This window comes from Homalodisca vitripennis, chromosome 6 (genome assembly GCF_021130785.1).
Source record: "Homalodisca vitripennis isolate AUS2020 chromosome 6, UT_GWSS_2.1, whole genome shotgun sequence".
In the NCBI taxonomy this organism is placed as follows: Eukaryota; Metazoa; Arthropoda; class Insecta; order Hemiptera; family Cicadellidae; genus Homalodisca; species Homalodisca vitripennis.
This window is the reverse complement of record NC_060212.1, coordinates 114020641-114042621: the sequence shown is the minus strand read 5'-3', so window position 1 is coordinate 114042621 and position 21981 is coordinate 114020641. Positions and strand designations below refer to the sequence as shown.

At 31.5% G+C, this 21981-nt stretch overlaps 1 protein-coding gene across 3 annotated transcripts in view; it reads left to right on the top strand.

Annotated features, from left to right (window-relative positions):
• LOC124364753 (ubiquitin carboxyl-terminal hydrolase CYLD) overlaps positions 1 to 21981 on the top strand; it is an 84021-nt gene that overhangs the window by 16861 nt on the left and 45179 nt on the right. For all 3 annotated transcript variants that reach the window (XM_046820469.1, XM_046820471.1, XM_046820472.1), the window contains exons 4-5: positions 5950 to 6049; positions 15662 to 15901. In XM_046820469.1, the coding sequence (XP_046676425.1) occupies positions 5950 to 6049; positions 15662 to 15901 (340 nt within the window). The remainder of the gene's footprint in view (positions 1 to 5949; positions 6050 to 15661; positions 15902 to 21981) is intronic.

Genomic DNA, 21981 nt, shown 5'->3' with positions numbered 1-21981 from the left:
TTGACATCAAGGATTCACCATCAGTTTTGTGAAGTGTATAAAGATACCGTAATGAGTGAAGGTAAAGTTCGGGAATGGGTAAGATAGTAGATGGCTGTGTTCATGAGAAAGTACGTTGAAAGTTCTCACATGATTTGATAACGGTAATTCAGAAAAAATTTGTGAGGACTAACGATTCACAATAACAACTTTTTCCATGGATTTCTCATTGATGGATTGGTCACAGCAATACAAGATGTTTTGTTGGTGGAATTCATGTTGCAGTGGTCATCAGTCACTGAAGAGTCTATTGTGCAATCAAAACTAAAAAAAGTGGTATGCAACAAAAGACACGTTATCACTAACCAAATTTCACAGATGAATAATGTCTTTATTAGAGGCTAAGTTAGGACTATAAAGTTCTCTCTACCACTTAACCTCATGAGAGAAACCAGATGAGGGAAATGTAATAATTATAAACATGTTAAATAAGCACAGTAACTCATGTTGACTAGCTATAGAGCTGCAATTGACATGTGTGTGTTCACCGGAGGATGGCATGCTTGCTTGTTTGGCTATCACATAAACTACAGGACTACAGAGAGAAACGGTTCTTAGTTTTAAAACTCATACTTGCACTTGTTAATTGCCTGAAAGGATTTTTGCACTTGCTTCTGGAGGGACAGGATATTAAGAATGGGTAAGGTTGGAGATAAGGGCCAGCTCGACCCATCAGAGATCACTTCTGGCTGGTATATACCTTCCAGTTGAACCTACCACTGGGCACAGCAAAAACAAGGGTGTGCCACTCCCTGCCTACTTTGACTGGAGAGGCTGGTTCAGAGCTGGCCTCCCCTTCTTCCGGGTGGACATGACTTTGAGATTAGTGCCTTAATTCTTCCTCATGGATCTCGATAGGAGGCGGCCCCTACCACCTAACCTTACCCATCCTGATTATCCTGTCACTCTGGAAGCAGCACTAAGGTTCTTATAGGATTAAGTGCAATTTATAAGTTTCTTGTCCTAAAAAAAAGGCCAGCTCCTTACGAGATCCCATGAAGAGGGATAGTGGACTTTGTATCACATCACCTTGATAGGCTAAATCTGTTTCAGCCTCTTTCAGTTAAAGCGGGTAGAAGTCAGTATTCTCTTATGTTTAGGCTAACAACAGCCTTTAACACCAAGAGAGCTGCGCCCATTCCAAAAGTCATCCTCCGTAGGAAACTAGACTTATCGATTAATCCTTTCATTCCAGTATCTAACAATTTTGCAGTTAGTGATGTGCCGCTCTAGAACATGTATTGGGTTGGCTAGATTTGAGGGACACATCGGTTTTTGCTGTACCCAGTGTGGGTTCAACTGGAAAGTTATGGTTGTGTTAAAGTATAAACCAGCCAGAACTGAACCTTCCTGGGATTTATATATTGCTTACGGTTCTTGTAAATTATGTCATGGCTGAACCTTGTTATTGCTTAGTTATTTCCATTTTGGGGATAACCTTGTGGAGGTTTAGTTTTTTTAATTTGCTACAGCGTAATGTATTATTCTTTACTAGTTTACATTTTGTGATAAATAATGAGTGACATAGTGAAAAGCGATGCATATTGTATGCTATTATTTAGTAGTATACACTGTATCTGGTATATATTTTGAACAGGGGGGAAGAATAAAATGGAGTGGCCACCAGCCAAAACAGCGTATGTGCGGTTTTAAGCAAAGTCGGCCATATTGGATTAACAATCCGGTAAGAATTACAGTGGCTTGAGTGCAAAACCTAATTCACAGACTTTATTAACACTGTCTTTAGGCAGCATTAGAGTGATCATAAAATATTGAAATTTTACAACCTTTTACTCAAATGTGTTGTTCTTGTATGGACCATGCAATGAGAATAATGTTTTTTTTCTTTTTACCGTAAATTATTTTAATATAATATTTTAAATGGATCCTAATTATTTCCTTTTCAAACATGACATGAAAAGGTTACTCGACTACAAATTTTAAAGTTTTATTGGTCAGAGAAGTTTTGTCCTTGGGACAGTTTGAGATAAGATTCCAAAATTTATTTTTCTGAAATTCTTTATTTTTATGTAACAATTTAAGAACGTTTAATCATAGAATCATAAAACAATACAATTTACACAATTCATATCTACTGTATTAAAAACTTTTCAATTTAAATTATTTTAAAGTTATTATTCCTGTAATATTTGTTATTACAGTTGATCATATAATAAATTTTACATGCGTCATATCTATCGTACCAAAACCTCTGCAATTGAAAATGTTTTTTGTTGATTTTGGACACTGAACAATCTATGATTTTATTAATAAATTAAAACGCGTTGTCAGAGTCAAACTGAGTTAAATAATAAAAGGATATAAAGAACATTTCACCAAGTAACCAGTATAGTTTCTAAATTAACATTAAATTTTAAAGAATTAAAATTTGAACACATCTTTGAGATTTTTAACATAGCTAGGGAACTAGTGTTTACTATTATGATTCAGTGTGTTCATGGGAAGAATCATACGGACTAATGCAATGTAATAAACCTACCAATATAACTATAGCATAGAATAGAATAACACTGCGGGCGGTGAAACTCGACTTTAGGATGACTCATGCGCTGCGGCCACCATCTTTGTTTAATTTGGGCTCCCAAGCCATGCTTTAAGGCAAGTTTAAGGTAGTCACTCCCATTTTATTCTCTCCTCTTGGTTTTGAATGCTGTCACACATTAGAAAGCTACAAACTGCAATAAACCTTATAAGATTATAGGAATTTAGTTTTTTAAGTTTTAATTAACTATTTATTTTAGAATTTATTATTTTATTAAGTTTAACCCTTTTAGAGCCAATGTTCATATATATATGGACGTTGTGAAAACTACAGAAATATGCCTCATCCGTATATATGGATGTTCTTAGTAAAATATTGTACTGCGGTAATCCTTTACATACTATAAATTTTTTTGGTATTTAAACAGTCAGAATGAACCAAATTACAGAAAACATTTTTATAGCAATTTTGTAACATTAATTAGATGTTGTTTAGTTTAAAAATTTAGTGTAAAACAACAAAAGTGAAAAGATTTCTAGAAAACAATATAACTTTTACAGTTTTTAAAATATTAATCAAAACTTTCCATGTTTGTATTGAGTTTAATTTTCTCTTTCTATTAATATTGTGTTTTATGGTGGAATAATTTTTACAAAGTGCTTGTGTCCTAATTAAATATATTTTAAATTTTAAAAATTAAATTACATTTTGATAATATGATATTTTAGTAAAATGTTACTAAATCACTGAAATAACCATAGCATTTTTCAGCAGTACCTTGAGAAGAGAAATGTCTGACAAAATGTTTTATTAGACTACAGCACTAAAAGGGTTAAATATTTTAAATATTCATAACTAAAATTGAAAGGCCATAGCAAAACCCTTTAAATGTTAGAGAATTAGGCAAGGAATCATATCTGTATCCATCAGTTATGATTGGTCATACTTTTGATTGTATGTTAACTCATAGGTTACTAAAAGGTTAAACAAAGAAACAATTCTATTCTGTTTTCTTTCTTGTGCACTCTTTGTCATGAGAAGTGTCGAGCAAGCGTAAGTGCTTTGTGTATATACAGTGTATTACATGTTGTGTGATTGTTCTGTGTTTATACTGTCTTTGGTTTATCTTCTTGCTCTATTAAGATAATTTATGTTATTAACTCCACATTATAGGTTTATCTATATATAATATATTTTATACAAACAGTGTATTACATGTTGTGTGATTGTTGTTCTGTGTTCTTTTATTCTGTCTTTGGTTTATCTTCCTGGTGTATAAAGATTATTTTATATCAATATTTAACTTAGATTAAATTATATTGATTTCATTTAGCACATGAACTCGCTCATAAAAAGCTAATTGTTATTAATGATAATGTGTTTAATAAGCGTAATGAAATTTCATTAAATAATGATGTGCCTTACAAATTGTTTTATTTACTGCAGTTTAAATTGAATGTTGTGATTTCTCTACATTGTTTTCTTCTTGCCAGCGTTGATTAATTTAATTCATCAAAGAAATTAAATAAGGAAAAGGTTAGCTTTAAAAAAAAAAACTTATAGTATTTAATATTTTCTCAAAGTAGTACATGTAAGATATAAAATTATTTGTTTTTGAATAGGATTTACCAAATCGAATTACGAATATTAACGTTTTTTGAGTGCCTGGTGAGTGCCAGAGTGAACTGCTGTGGTGAAAATTAAATCATAATGTTTATACGTATAAATTAAGTTTGAGGTGCAACTGGCACAATGATAAAAGGGACATTTCATATCGTTCTTTAAAGTAAAATCTAAATTGGATCAGGAGATTGGAATAGCTTTGAGTGACTATCGATTATCTCTAGACTGTTTATTAGGTCATAGAAAAAGAATACATAGATATATTGTCCAGTTTTTCAACAGAAAATTGCGTGCGAAGCCGCGGGTAACTGCTAGTCTTGAATAAGGAAAACATAATCAATTCCTAACAGAAAACAAGCTAATAACGTATTAGTATGTTCAGGACTAACTGTAATTTTTATAATATGCTTTGGATAACCGTTTTACATATACTATTGTTTTTATAAATATAATAAGCAACATAGTTTTGCATTCGCACATTAAATTTGTGTAACTGATGAATCTTGAAATTATTTAAAGTAAATACTGATACGTAGAGGGATACACAAACATTTTGTTTTTGAAATGTTCAATGAAAGAACATTTTGATGTATCCATTTTTTCAGAATCATTGCGCATTGCTTTTTTTGCTGTATTTATAACCATACATAAATAGTAGGCTATCATCTCCAAACAGAAAACTTAGTTTAATTGCAGTGTTGTAATGTTGTTAATATAGATTAAAATTAATGTAGGGCTTAAAGCGCTGCCTTGGGTTACACCATATTCAACTGATAATAGATTGGTGTAATCGTCGCAAATGATACTACCTGCAGCCGCTAACTTCTTTCATAAACAATTGTTTTAACCCTTGCCGAGTGGCATCCGTATATATGGTCCAGCCGCCAGCTGCATTCCAGCTGGCTGCTGCGCTGTCGCCACACGTTACTTTCAACGTCACCTACTACGTAGCAGCACTTGTCAATGTAGCCCTGTACACTTAGTACGCCTTTCTGTTTAGTAGGTAGCAGCACGTATCAATAAACCTGTGTTATTTGTTTTCCTGCGTTTTCCAATGCGATCATTGTAAAGTAAACAAAACAAATAACTCGTGATCAGTGATTCTGAATTAACCTTACATTTACATTATGTTTATTTCAGCTGTGTTTTATGAGTTGTGTTTTTAGTTATATATAAATAATGTAGAGACTCTAATGTAGGGAATTAGTAATAGTAATATCGGTCCCATGCCTCGCTCGTCTTGGTGTCGTGACCCCCGCCAGTCCAAGCACACTACACAACACGTTCACCACAGCCATTTCATGGTAATATATTTGAGTTATACTGACAAATAATATTTCTAAACAGATAAATATGGGTAATATACAAGTATTTTACTCAGTAACAAAATATAGGCGTTGTAACTTATTCATATTATTGATTGAAAAATATCGTTTTAATTATTAATTTTTGTAAATATTTAATTAAAAAAAATTGTATATACTTTTTTATGCAGTTATGTAATTATAATGTTAATACTAAAAAGAAAATTTATTTTTAAAAATATGCGTGGTAAAGTGTTTTTCTATCTTAATATGCCGCTCGGCAAGGGTTAAGAGTTTCATGCTAATTGTTTAGAATTTTTTAATGGCGTTCAGTAACGTTGCAGAATTACGTAAATATAGAGGTGATATTTTAATGGTTAAATGTTCACCTTTTTGTTCAATAAAGGGAAAGTGAGTAACTTGTAAATTTCATGTGTTAGTTATTATTTATTTATTTGGATCTTTGTTGATATATTACAGGAGGAGTTGATGCCTGGAAGCGATGATTTGGATAAGAAAACAGTTCCGATACCAGCTCTAGAACTGGTCAAAGCTGAAGACTTCTATGGAACCAACACTGGTAAGGTTTATCACATCTTAATTATTCAGATCCTCTTATATGTTTCAAAGGTACAGTTATAAATTTAAATAATGTTCTGTACAATTAAGTTTTGATTTAGAGAAATTATAAATTACATGTTTCTACATTTGATTATTTATGATGTAGATACAAATTATAAAAAAACACAGCGAGACTGACTTTTTCATGCAGGTTAGTATCATTAGCATGTCGGTGACGCGAACCGAGGATTTTACCCTCTACCAAAACGCTCAACGCGCCTAAAGAAGTTTTCACTTCAAAAAAATTAGATTTGAAAACCAATTTTTATGCTATTTGGAGGCTGCATAATATAATCTACTTCATTATTAACCCTTTTTGGTTGGTGGTTTTTTTCATACATAAAAGTGCCCTGAAAAGTGAGGTTTTAATTTTTTTTAAATTATTTTGTGTTTTGGGTTTACTACAGAAAAATAATATGAAATACACAAAATCAAACAAGTTTTCTGTATCTATATACTACACTCATGCATTCAATACTATCAGTAATTACACAAACACCAACGTTTATTTACTCACAGTAAAGACAAAAATTTTACAAACTATCAGGTCAACCAGCAACAAAAATGAGGTTACAGCGTATATAAGGTATAACAACAGAATTGTGCACAAACATAAACAGAATCAGCTGATTACTTGGAACAACTGATTGAACACCGTCATGTGACAGTGGATTGGAACTTAAAAGAAATAAACGAGTAACTGCGATCTAGTGGAAACTATATAAACTACTTGAAAGCATCTCTTATCCATTCTGCTAGATCATATATATATATATATATATATATATATATATATATATATATATATTCAAGTAGGAGATTATTCATCACGAAACATTATTGAGAAAACTGTTTAGTGCCGTAGCGCATTCCACATGGATTACTGCGAGTGGCACATAGTGTGTTCTCAAATCCGTTGTAGAATTACTAGTCAAAGGGTTAAAAAGTATACATAAGTACACTTATAAACCTCTTACCAGATTAAACCATTATTCTAGATTTCTGCAGGTACTATGTCATGGATTTTGTTTTTAATTTGTTTGTTTACAAAGATGTTCGGTTTTCTCTACACAAATTCTTCTCTATGAGGAACGTGAGTATGCATTGAGGTTTTCATATGCATTTGTTAAGCGCATCTTATTTGTTACAATCTTGTTACAAGAGTTATATTTAACAAAATATCATAACAGCATAAGATCCAAGTTTAACAAAAAAATTTTCCCCAAATTTTGAGATCTACTTTTAAGATTTAATTTTTATTAGAATATAGGATATAAGATTGACCGATCTATGCTTGGAAAGTAAAACAATATAACATTAAAAACATCATATTTACTTAACTGATTTACCTGTTGTTTTATTATATCTATATCCATCATCATGTGTAATTTAGTAAGTATGTGAAGGAAATTATAAATTTTCTATGTAGTTGCACTTGTCATATCTTTAAAGAAATTTGCTGTCTGCACTGACCGCCTACAGTAATCGTTGTTGAAGTGTTTCCCACTAAGATGATGGTTCAAGTGAAGGAAAAGGTGATGTTCACTTGTGGCCAGGTCTGAGCTGTACGGTGGATGATCCGAAACTTCCCATCCGAAAGAATAAATCATTTCCTGGGTCTGGATAGCAGTTTGAGGTGTGACATTATCATGGAGGAGCGAAATTCCCTTTTGCCAGCCTGCTCTTGTGTTTTAGCTTCTTTTCTATTGCTTGGTGTAGCTTGGTTAGGGTTGCACAATAGGCTTCTGCATTAATTGTTGTTCCTCATGGTCATGAATGCCATTAGTAAAATACCATGCATATCCCAAAAACTCTTTGTGGCGATCTATCGTTGTGACAGACCACAGCAAAGTCATGACAGTTAATCAACATCAGACTAGACAAATAAGTAATTCAACTTCAAAATGATTTTTTAATTGTAAAGCAAGTAATAAAGGATATTGTTTGTTTTTATTGGACCACACTAAACCATTGCAGTTTTATTACTTAAAATTATTGCACCTTGCCAAATATAATTACTGGTTTTTTTGTTCACAAATATGGCAAATTGTTATTCACCTAATCTTGAAAAGTTTAACAAACAAGCTACGTTTACAATAGTGAAAAATTACAAGTAGCGATAAGGTTTTGTCAGGAAAGAAATTACACTGAGTAAGGTTGCACAATCTTTAACACATAGTTTTCATTTTTCTCATTCATCTCATTTGAGAATCTCTCAAGACAAAATTTACTATTACTTATATTTACCGTGCAAGTTTGAAAATGCTTCAATTCTTATTTATAAATGAACAAATAAAAGTAGAACTATCCTTTCACTTGGTATGGTTTCGACTCTGCCCGCAACGTTGTGATTTGTAACTTGCAAGCATTTGCTTAGCAGCGTATCATGGTTCTAAGTAACTGATAATCATACTGATGGAAAGATAATGAATTTTTTGGGTAATATTGCTATTTAAAATTTCTGTAAGTACAATATTATTAACCTTTTATACTTAATAAAATATGCAGTATCTTTAGTCGATTACTATGACAAACACAGTAAAGATATTGAAAATCAATTTTACTCAGAAAACTCTTAATCTTCAATTGGTTCATGATCTAAAATTTGTACTTAAAAATATTTAGTGGTATTGCTTTGTTTAATTTAAGAGTGGTGGTGAAACGACCTTGAGTTTTATGCCTATAAAGACAATGTTGAATTTCATGTACTTTTACGCCCTTATTTTTTATCGTAGAATTATATGGTATGTTTCATTTTAAGGTATAATTAGTATGTATCCAAACGCATTTAGTTTAAAAAAATAATATTTATACATTTTTAATATATAATAAGGTCTAAAAAATTAGAATTTTTTCTGAATAACTTATTAAAATATTTTAAAAAAATAAAAAGGGTTTCTATGCATATTAATTATATTTTTAAATGAGGACATCCCCTACAATTTTATAGCTAAATATAAAGTCGTAAAAGTGCGCGAGGTTTAACATTGTTCTCATGGTGCTTCTGTCAAGATGGTTGCTAATACAACCAGCTCTTAAATCAAATAGTGTCAAGAATCTTCTTGTGACAGTTTATTGATTGTGAGTTTTAACCGTGCATGCATTTATATCTTTATATGCGCATTTCAAATTGACAAGATGTGGTGCACTATTTTAATAGAACGAGGTTCAGTTATTCTAGACTATCATTCTCGTCAACAGTTATTAATTTCAGTTTCTGTTTTGGCTGTTGTATTGAGCGTTCAGCTAAACCATTTGTGTTGGGTGCCACACGTTCAATACGTAAAGCAGACTCAGGAAAAAGATCTACGCATTCTCACAAGTAAGTGAAGTTCTGTCTGCGGATTACTGCAGGACGGTTTATTACGCCTACGCCCAGTCGGTACTACAATATGGCACCTTGGCCTGGGGCGGGGGGCCTCCGCGGCTGTCTTGGAGCCGCTGGCTGTTACTCAGAGGACAATTATTAAAACGATATTAAAAAAGGGGAGCAGATTCCTGGGTGAAATACTGCAAAGGGAGTTTCCAGTTCTTAGTATCCGACAATTGTTTATTAAAAATCTCCTAATACACATAAAGAATAACAAAAATGATCTATTTTTCAATGTTCGGGCACGAGTATCCGACGCAAAATCAAATTAATTTTGGATTAGTCACTCCTAGATTAATTAATAATATTGACAAAACAAATTCTTTCTATCTCTCGCATATAACGTATAGAAATTTACCCAATCATATATTACAGGCTGTGGGGAGTAGTGTCTCCGCATACAGTAGGAGGGTGGGGGAGTTTTTGATAGGCACAGGAGTAGATGCAGCGGAGGCATTCTTGCATTCGCATTACACTTAGTCATTTAATATTGTCTTGTGTGTTTATATGTGTGTGTATATATGCGTATACAATGTATATACAAATGCTATTTCCGGTTCTTTCAGACCTCAATTGTAAATTTGAAAACACCCAGGCCACCTTATAGACATTTTAAATATATTATTCAGCTGTTGCTACTACAATCACTTGCATTCTCCATAGGTTTGAGATTCTAAAATTTTAAATAAGAAAGGTATCAGAATCATCAATTTATTAGTAAAAATAATTCATTACTTAACCCAAGAAAAAAGTCACTAAAAATAAAAATCGTTAAATAGTTAGTTTATAATTTGATTTAGTATTATGGATTAAACCAACCACAATTATGACAATTATAAAGAAGCTGACTACTTTAAACAATTAGAAAGTGAAGCAATGTATTAATCCATTCACATTGACTATCGGTAATAAAATAGCCAAATAAGTTTGTAATAGGTTAAGTTTTTATTTGTGTAATACTACTGTACAATTAGTTATTCATGGATAATTAAGATACCATCCGACTGATGAAGGTACTCAACCCTACTCACAGATCATATATAGTCTTTGTGGGAACTTTTCACTGTAAATATATATTTTGTCAACTGATTGTCACTTACAGATATGCGATAAATATAATTAAATTCAAATTCAATTCATTTACAGTTGGATATTAGGGTAGCTATGTATTAGGATTCATTTACATCCATTGGTAGCTGACGTAACATGAAAATTAGGATTGACTGTGTAAAAATTATGATATGTGTAATATCTTTCCTGATTGTTTAAAACTATTGGGTATTTTCAAGACCATTCAAATTTATCACCTTTTATCAGTAACTGAATTAAAGATTTTATAGCAGAAACATTTTGAATAAATTAAACATAATGGTTAAAAAATAGAATTCATTTTTAATCAAGCCAAGTATTTTATAACTTAAATTAAATATAAGCAAAATCTATTATAATAGATTGTTATACTTATCATAATTTTACATCATTATATGCCTCTGTGAACATTTCTATATTAATTTAAAAACAATCACTCCAGTAATAAAATTTTTATTTGTGTATATAAATATCTACAAATTGTTGTTTAAGTCATTTAAACCATCTCAGAGTTTGCTGTATGAGAACATTTAAAACCAATATTACATTTTTTAATTCTTAAACTCAATTTTAACATTCAAGGAGTTAGAATAAAAATGTTCTGATGATATGTAATAATTTTTTATGGCCAAACACCCTCAAAACATTACTGGGATTGGTAACATGCATGATCAGTCTTTTTCATTGTATAAACAAACACATAATTATGTAGCTACAAGAATCAGTTAATCCTATATTATATTCAAATTTTTATTTATGTGGTTATAAATAATTATTATGTTCAATTCCATTTTATTATAAAAGTTAAATAAAAATTAATTTTACTTACAAGAAAAAGTGAATGTATAAACTATGACTTATGTGCTGTGAACAATTAAAATATTTTTTTTTTTTGCACAAGTCAGTTATTTAATATTATTATTTCTATAAGAATGTGACAATTTATTTTGTAGTAAAATGGTTTTAAGCTAAAATCATATTGTGGTTATACATACATCCAAGAAGTACTATTGTTTTTATATATATATATATAATTTGTTTTGTATCATGTGTTTTTAAATATTGCGTATAATATTGTAATTAATTCTCTATACTATTATGTGCAAGTCATGTTATTTAAAAATTGAATTTATAATGTACTCAATATTGTTGTATGTGTAAGTCAAACCCTGCAGTGGGGATTTGTAAGCTACCACTTTTGGAAACAAGATTGTCTGTGGAGTATCTTATCATCTTAACGTCATAGATGATAACAGGTGTTGAATGGTTCCTCTCACAAGTGTAGGTGTATGTAGTAAAATTAACATTTACATAGTAACTGTTTAATAGTAAAGGGAATAATGTAATAAGTAAGAAATGGTGTTTAGTGTGATTTAATGTGTATGTGTATCTATTAGTGAACCTGGTATGTATTGTAGTACACAATTCTGGATTTGAACAATGAGTCTCTTCAGAAAAATAAAGAATTTCACCCGTCTTCACAACGACTATTTAATCAATGGTGTGATATTTTATATTTTAATAATATATTAAGTTCATTTTATTTTTAAAATATTTTATTAGGTTTAATGTTTTTAACCTAAATAACAAAATTGAGTCATGATGAATTTGAAATGACTGTTTTATCACATGGCATAGTTTAAATATAGTAATCTCTGAGTTTTTAAACATGTAGTAATAAAACCACTTGTGTGTGACAGTATATAAAACAATGAGTCTAATCACAATGAGCAAATTTAAATATTGTTTAGTTCTGCCACGGTTTTATTTAATATTTTTATTGTTGTTAAACAAATTAAACTGTCAATCTTGAGGCAGTTAACTATCAGATGCAATAGAATTCAAAAGTGGAATTAGTAATACTAAACAATTGTGTATATAAAACTAGGAGAAGACATTTCTTATTATATAAAATCTAATTGCCTGACTGACTGATCATATTCTCTAAAAAACTGTAAGGCTTTGGATCATGAAACTTTATACAAATATTCTCTATATACTCTAGATGCATACTAAAGGGGTTTTGGAAAATTCAGCCCTTAAGCGTTTTAAATATTAAAAACTAATATGATGTTAGACAATAGACAATAATCTTTATTTACGTATTCATCGAGCACAGTACATGCGTCAACCATTTTTTTATTTTACAGTCAGTTTGTTAAAAAAAGAGCTGGTTGTCAAAAAATTCTTTTTCGGTGTAGAAAGGTCGGTCTTGTAGCCATGTTGTGAGCTGGATCTTGAGGCGTTGTGCTGGTTTTTTTTTGAGTTCTTCGGGCAGATGGTTGTAGAGAAGTGCTCCTTTGTAGGATGGTTTTTTTCTCGTACAGACTTAGGTGATGTGGTGGCAGAGTAAAACTTGCAGCATTTCGAGTGTTGTGATGATGTATGTCTCTATGTCTGGTTTGGCTTGTTGAAATGGCATGGAGAATAGCATCACGGATGTAGAGTGCAGTTACTGTAAGAATCTTCAGCTCTTTGAAGGCATTTCTGCAGCTTTCTCGGTATCTAAGGCCTGCAAGACATCTTACAGCTCTTTTTTGTTGGATCAGGACTCTTTCGAGGTTGTTGTTGGAAGTTCCTCCCCATACCACCATGCCATATCTGAGGTGTGACTCGAATATGGCATGGTAGGCTGTTCTTGCAGTTTCCTGGTCGCTTACTTGCATTATTTGCCTTATGACATAAATGCCGGAACTAAGTTTCTTGCAGAGATGGTCGATGTGCTGCTTCCATGTAAGATGTGAATCCATACGTTATGCTTGTTATCTACCCAACTTTGATGAAGGGGCTAACCTTCCATTCTTCACAATATCTCTTAAACCTTCCACTACCTCGAAATTTAGTACACAGGGCTTGAAATACGTTTGCAACTCCTAGAAGAAGTATATCTTTGCTTTCAACTTCTCAATGGAATTTAAAATACATACACATTATGTTCTTAACAGACACAAAGTCAGGATTTTTCAAGTTCAATCATTCAAAGGGGCTGGAATTGGGTTGCAACTCTTACAAAAACTATATTTTTTCAACTCCCTGTTGTCGTGGATAGATGGTAATAATTTCTCTCAGATATGCCTCATCATTAAATATAAAAAAAACAAAAGCATTTTCATTAAGATCCATTGGGGTTTTAATCTGGTTGCAACCCCTAGAAGAACTATATATTTTTTTAACTTTCTAAAGTCGTATAAAAGTGAAATTTGGAATAGAAATGCCTTACGCCTTCAACAGACAAAATAAAAAAAGAAGTTCAACCATCCAAAGGGACAGAAATGGTATTGCAACCTTAGAAGAACTTTATTAAACTGTCTGTTTTTTAAATAAGAAGAGTTTCTCCTTTAATGAAATGGTTACAATTTTCTAAAACTTGGAACATATTATAATTAAGCCTACCATAATATAATTATATTTTAACATTTGTACATTTATTATAACAATGTATATTTTCACACCACCAGAGTAAATAAATTTGTGTAATTAAAATAAACTCGTTTAACCTTTTTTTTATAAAATCCATTTTTTTTGTCAAAAGATGTAAGTTTAGTTAAAAAAAATTAAAAGCTTTTAAGGACTTATTAACAAATTATGCTTTAGACTTCAATCAAAATCAGGTTTCATATATATTTTTTTATATATATTTTATATATATATATATATATATATATATATATATATATATATATATAGGGTTTTTATATGTTTCTTCAGAATCAAATTTAGTCCCGTATGTTTTATAAATGCAGTTTGAGCCATTATGATGATGTAGTGTTATTTGCTAGTGTACTTGTGCCTTATTTTTAGCTGTAATCATTGTGTGAAACTGTGATCCAATTTTAATCTGTTTTCAGAAAAGCCTAAGACATACTAGTATCTAATCCTTATTGTTTTTTTCTTCTTTTTCCTAAAAGAATTTAAACGTTTATAAATGTTAAATGTTCATTTTCTAATCATTTTTTTTTTTTTTTTCTAATTTTTATGGACCTACCTTATTATAATATGTGAAAGGCCTTTTCATAATTTTTTATAAATTAATTAATTATAAAAAAATACCTATTTTTTGTGCAATATGAAAACAAATAAAATACTCTTCTTATCAGTTTTTGGTTTGTTTATATTAATTTGTTCTACAATTATCAAATATGTGTGAAAGGTTAATATAAATTTTAAAAAGGAACAAAACATATACATTAAATCAGAATCAATTGCATAAAAATTTAAATACAACAAAAGCCAATGTGATGTAGATTCAAATCAGTTGCGCTCAGATGTTAATAAAAAGGCATTTATCATTAAACATGTTTGTATTAAAAAGATGGAAATAGTTATAAGAATCAAATGAAAACTCGCTACAGTTATTATGATGTTTGGTTTCAAATAAATAATACCAGGTTTGGAATTTAAACATCCGATATAAGCAAAAGATAATTAAAATTTACTTTAGAACTTGATTTCTTTATGTAAAAAAAAATTACAACATTATTAGAACTCTCACTTAGTTTTCCTCAAATTTCAAGGAGTTTTTAAATGAAATTGCTACGCAGAAGTTAGTTTACCATAAATTTTGTGCAAGAAGGGTACCGAAAATTGTAACGGAAACCCATAAAAATCAGTGCCTGGTTTATTAACATTTTTGAACACTTACGAAAAAGATAGTGACTCGCTGCTTGATCGAATCATTACAGGATATGAGAATTGGGTAAATCACGTGAAATGTGACACAGCACTTTGATGACGACGTGGAACTGCTGGAAGGTGTGACTATTGGTTTGAAGTTTCAGGCGACAGAATTTATAACGCTGGAATTTCACCGCTATGATGTGCTTAAATTTGTATGGTGGCTATGTTGGAAAAATTTTATTTTAGTGTCACTTTCAAATGTATTTAATACAATTGTTTTCTTGTACTTTTGTTTTTTGTTTATATCAAAGCGTAACCTACTTTCTGGATAGCCCTTGTATTATCAAGTCCTGTTCAGTTTCAAAATGTATATTTCCATTGTTAATCAATATTTAATTTTTAGGACCCCATCAGAGTATTTTATTCCATACTATATATGTTTGGTGGAGGAAGAAACAATCTGCTTTTTAATTTATGGCAAATGCTTGATTGTAGAGAACAAGAGGACAAAGACACGCACGAAGAGTGAGAGTAGTGGAGGTGGGCTGAAGGAGACCAACGTGAAGCTGCGGCGAAGTGATTCGTTCCGATGGGTAAATGCAGAGTGCGATGTCTCAGCACGTGTTCAAGACACGGGAGAGTTCCTTCACCAAGCACCGGCAGGCAACAGCAAGATAAGGCAGGGTCCTGGCGATCTTATCAAACTTGCATCATCTCCTGTCAACGTTCCTGAAGGTTAGAATTGTTATCATATTGTTGAAAAATATTAGTATTAGAAATCTGAGTTTTCTTTATATTCTTGCACTCTTCCTCAGGTGTGAATAACTAATCTAAAACTCATCCTCCTTTCCTGATTTGCCACCATCTTGTTACGGCCATAACGATAACCATTTTCTATTGGTAAGTGATCAGTTTTGAGTAGTTGGTTATTCAGTGCAGATATATTCCGTATTTAGTTTGGACACACAACATGTTTCTTGTGATTTCTGACTTCTGCGTGTCACAAAGCTCTGGTATTATTTAATTAATTATTTGTAACCTAGATTTTAGTTATGTTTTGGGTTAGTTATCCACCTGAGGAAAAGATCAGATTACAGATCTCGTAACATAGTGTGACAGATTTCTTGTATAACTGAAAGATGACAAATGTCTGGAAAAATCCTGTTTATATCACAATCCACCAATAACATGCCTGCAGTGACGGAGCCTTAAGGGCCTGTGTAGGGCCACTCACGTCTCAGAAGTCTGTTGAAAAGCCTCAAGATAGATAGTATATTTACTGGAACTTGGCAATGTGCTACTGTATGAGGCATGATCGTGTGTTCAATGCCTCCAAGACACTAAGCTATTTACCTTTGGCAGCAATAAGGATGAAGTCTGAAACCTATTTGATACCGACGATGTCATTTCAATTAAACATTTAGGATTACATTTGGATGAAGATCTTAACTGGAATGAGCACATAGACGTGCTCTGTCACAAGCTGTCCACAGCCGTCTCTTTTGTTCTATTAGAAATTGCACTTAGTCCTAAAAAGACCTTTGTTCTGCTTCCAGAGTGACAGGATATGTTGGATGGGTAAAGATAGGGGGTAGGGACTACCTCCTGTCGAGATCCATGATGAAGGATTTAGAGCATTAATCTCAGTTGTCTCCTCAGAAGAAGAGGAAGCCAGATTTTAACTAGTCTCCAGTCAAAACAGGCAGGGGGCAGCACACCCTTGTGCTCTTGTGTCTAGGCTAGGAAAAGCCCTTAACACTTGGGGAGCCCCACCAATTCCCACAGTCATCTCCCGCAGCAGACTAGACCTATCGATCTACCCTTGCATCCCAAAATTTCAACTTTTGGGATTAGTGTTGTGCCGCTCCTAGACATCCATAAGGTTGCCCAGATTTAAGTGTCACATCGGTTTTTGCTGTGTCCAGTGTAGGTTCAACAGAAAGGTATGAACCAGCCAGAAGTGAACCTTCCTGAGGACAGCATGTAACTTACAAGTTCTAATCTTACACTTGGAAGAGAGCCATCTGAACCGCGAAAGGAATGAAAATGCAAGTTATTTGTCGGCTAGTCTTCAAAAGTCTGAAAGTATTAACATAGCAATAAATATCCTCCAGTCTATAACACTAGCAGGTCTTCTGGGAATCAATGAGGGATTTGTGCGTCCTACGGTGGCACAAAGTTTTTCAATGCCTTACCCACATCCTGGAAGGTCTTGGAGCTGAAAGTCTTAAAGAAGACATTAAAATCTTGACTAGCTGATACTCTTCTATAGTGTCAATGAGTTTTTACCTAAAAGGAATGACCATGACAATTAGCAAATAAATAGACTCTGTGTTCCAAATAATGCATAAGATGAACTGGCACTGACTTTGTTAACTAACTGGTTTTTTGTTGTTTTTGCTCTCTCTAAGTACATGACACCTTTTTCTGTCTTGATGATAGCAAATAAATTGGTATATGATTGCAGTTTCAAATTGGTATATGTGATCCTGAACTTAAATGATATGGTTTCTTTTTTAATACTTTCAAAGCATTTAGTTTGGGTAGAACCGTTTCAAACACTAATTTATATAACTCGGATTATATTAAGTTGAATGTCCACTATAACTTAATTTTTACATTCATTGTTAAACAGCAATTAGTATACAGTGACATGTTATTTGATTACAAAGGTTATGTTGGTAAGATAATAGATTTTGGAACTTATAATATATAATAATATAACATACTTTTAAAAATGTCCTGGAAGTAGAAAGTGTGCAATCTTAACACTGACTTGGAAATGAAGTGTTAAGCCTAGAAAATTACCCTCAGTATCAGCTTCAAAAGGTAGAATCTCCAATTTTAAAATTCTTCTAGTCTATTTCAAATTTTAACTTAAGCTATTTGAAACTCTTATAACCCCTTGAGTGGTAGGTTTTTTTCTCTGTAAGAGTGCTGTAAAAAGTGATTTTTTTTATTTAAAAAGTTTAGGTTTTTGGGTTTTCTGCAGAGAAGTAATGTGAAAAGTACTCAGTTTAACATTTCTGTCCTTTTTTTGTATTTATATACTACTCTCACGCATTTTACAAAATCATTAAGTACACAAACATCCATGTTTATTTACTAATGGTAAACACCACAAAACATTTACAAATTATCAGGTCAACCGGCAACATACAAATGAGGTTACAACACGTCATATCAGATAGAATTGTACACAAACAGAAGTAGAATCAGCTGATTACTTGTAACACTGATTGAACAACGTTAAGTGGCAGTGGATTGGAACTGAAATGAAATTTTTTTAAAAGTAACTGCACTCTAATGGCAGAAGCTACTTGAAAGTGTTTCTTATCCATTCCGCTAGATCGCGTACATATTCAAGAAAGAGATTATTCATCACGAAACATTATTGTGAAAACTGTTCAGTGCCGTAGCACATGTGATCTAGTAGGTATGTGGTGTTTGCTTAGGTTGTGATGTTGTTAGGTAACACATCAATATTAGGGTTCAGTAATATGTAGTAAACTTTTTAAATCTTTTCCTTGTCCAGTCTCTGTAGCACTTTCCATATCTTGCTTAACAAAATTGCAGTATGTTTTACATTGACTCCAATGACCAACTTTCATTGCAAAGACTGCTTGGCACAAATATGTGAGGCAGTGATGTAGCTGCACTACATTTAAGTGTGCTGGAGGTTGTTTGCTGATAAATTATTGACAAGTTGGTACGTGAACGGTGATTGAACTAACCAGAGCCATAGACTAGGCATCAAACATGTCAAAACAGCTGATGCCTCTTAACTGACAAGTTCTATGTTGATCCTGGTTTGTGCAAGCATACCTTTTTAAAAATGTGCTCACTAATAAAAAATTGTAAAATAATTGCTATCTTGTAATTTTTTTATAACAATACTAGTTCTTTAACTTTAAAAATTATCAACAGACACCATTTGATAATATTAAAGTAAATCACACAATAATTTTGAAGTTTTTCTCTTACTTGTCATAACCGATGTGCAGAGTTTGGTATCTGCAACTTTTCTAGTTCTAGAACTCTGTGTATTTTGTACTTTTTAATTGAAGTGTGTTTAGTGATTCCTATGGGTTGCAGAAATGTAAAAAATACAAAATACAAAGCGGCAGTGGCCAAACTCATTTATTGATCTATGTTTGTAGGATATTAAAAAAAAAAAAATTATGAGTACTATCAACCACAAACGTTTGACACCCTTTTCTGAACACCCTTTATATAAGGTACCCGTAGCAGCACTAGGAATATACGTCCTCTGTGCTTCGTTTCTCGTCTGTCTGTCTGTATGTATTTTTTTACAAAATTGATTATTACTTTGAAAACAAATGAATTTAATTCTACCAAATTTGAGCCACATGTTTATGGTAACACATCCAATTACTACAAACAATTTTGACATTGTCTTTGATATTTTCAAAATGGCGGCTATCAATAATTTTAAAAGTTAATCAGAAGTTCAACAACATTAAAACTCAATTAGGGATGGCACTCAGTCAAATCTTTACTATTTGACAATCAGTTGTCAAAAACATAATATAAAAATCAACCGAAATTAATAATAATTTTACTAATACATAACAATTATACTGTATCTGAAAATTGAATTACTAAAAATGGGAAAATCGTTTATGAAACCGTTTCTCAAAGAATTTAACATCGTAACAACAAAAGATATTTATTTATAAGTAATTTTAAACATGTAGTTTAATAAATTAGGTAGTTGTTATCTGGGAGTATAACATCCTGTAAATACTTACATAATTTTACAGGTAAACATTTTTTGAGGTTAGAGATATGTTGTGGATGTTATTCAATTAATAAAAATGAACTCTTTTATAAATTTATAAATAAATTCTAAAAATAAAATAAAAGTCCGATGATTTTGGTTCTATTACTTTTGATGTCTTCAATCGTTTGTTAAGACCAATGCAATTGTGAACCTCAAAGAAGCAACAACAGGTGGAAATAATTATAAGGCATGGGTCTCTGTAAACACCCATACTGGCTGGCCATACCCTGGAACTTATAAGTAGACATTTTCTAGATCAGCATAAAACTCTGTGTATTTTGTACTTTTTAATTGAAGTGTGTTTAGTGATTCCTATGGGTTGCAGAAATAATAAAAAACTGTTTTTAGAAAATAAAAGTTTTAACTTAGGAGCACCATATGTCCATGGATGTAATGGAGAATCTATAAAATGAATATTGGGTAAACTTAATTTTATTTCTTTTATATTATACTGTATTTTGTTTTGAATTGCAGTTAATTATTTAAAACTGTGCACAAAATGCATGCCAGTTCTAGGGTGAAAACCAATGCAATTGTGGACCTCAAGGGCCCACAACAGGCTGATCTAATAATAAGGGATAGATCTCTCTAAATACCGAAGCTGGCCACTTGAAGTGAGGACTTTCTGGGCCTGTAGAGGTCTACACTTGCCAAAATTGTTAAAGATAAAATTACGGCCTTATGTGAAGGTCTATGTCTGGCAAGCCAAACATCTAGACTTGTGGATCAGTGAGCTGAGCGGGTGGTATTATCTTATCAACAGTATCATGCGAGATGTTCAGAAATTACTCAGAACTTCATGAGATGATTTCTGTCAAAATATACAAGAAATGTCATATAATGTAAGGTTCTATTTTGCCTGGTTATTCATTTACTTTTTTCATGAAAAATCTCATAATTCAAAAACGGTTTCAATTATAATATAAAATGTAATATGACAAAAAGAGAATTATTTTCACTATTTTCAAAATGGCAGCCATTTGATTAAATTTACATGCCCAATTTCACAAAAACCTATATGTAACAGCAAACAGTTTTAAGGGTCAACAGGTTTTAGTTTATAAAAAATGTTGTTCTTAAAAAAAGATGAACAAAGGCAGTGCATTTATTATAATTACATGATGAATAACTGCATAATTATATTTTTTAATTCTTTTGTGAACCTATGTTAAGGAAATTTATATGAGATTTAAGTTAAATCAAAGAGTAAAATACAGTTTCTCATATCTGATTAAAAACTAAGACACTTTTGTTTTTCTTACATTGGTTTTGTGGAATTTGGCATGAAAATTGTGGGTCACTGTAATATATTAGTGATATTTTGTAAAGATTTTATTTTGTTAGGCAAGTAATATTAATACAAAATTATAATATTATTACCTAAGTTTTTTTATAGAGTATAACATTTTCTTAAAAAGTACACACATACAGAAAACCAGACAAGATACAAAGATAAATTATGTAATTTCTTGTATTTTAAGATCTAATAAAATAATCTTGGAGGTTTTACTGAGTAGTTTCTGAATATCCTGTATATACAAGGTGTTTAGAAAGTGTTTTTAAAAATGTAGGATGTAACTGTAAATATAAAAATGAACAAAAAAATCCATTTGAACATATGTTCTAAAATCTATAGCTTTGGTCTACTGTGTTTTTTGACATTAAAATGTATTGTTTGAGAACGACTTATAGTTACAGTAAGTTATGAAACACTATGATATTTATTACCCTTTAAAATGTCAGTTTGACTTAATCAGTTATTAAGATTTATTTCAGTAGTACTTGTAATACTGCATGTCAGGTTATCAAATTTACAGTTTTACCAGCTGGTATACTTCAAAGTACAAACATCATCTGTCACTAACCGTTTCGTAACCGTACGTTAAGTAGTTCTGTAGCAATGCATTTTTATGTACAAAACTCATACAAACAGAAAGCTATACATTTTACCTACATTTGATCAGGTGACCATTTCATTCATTTCACATGTGAATTTTAGGTCCAAAATGTT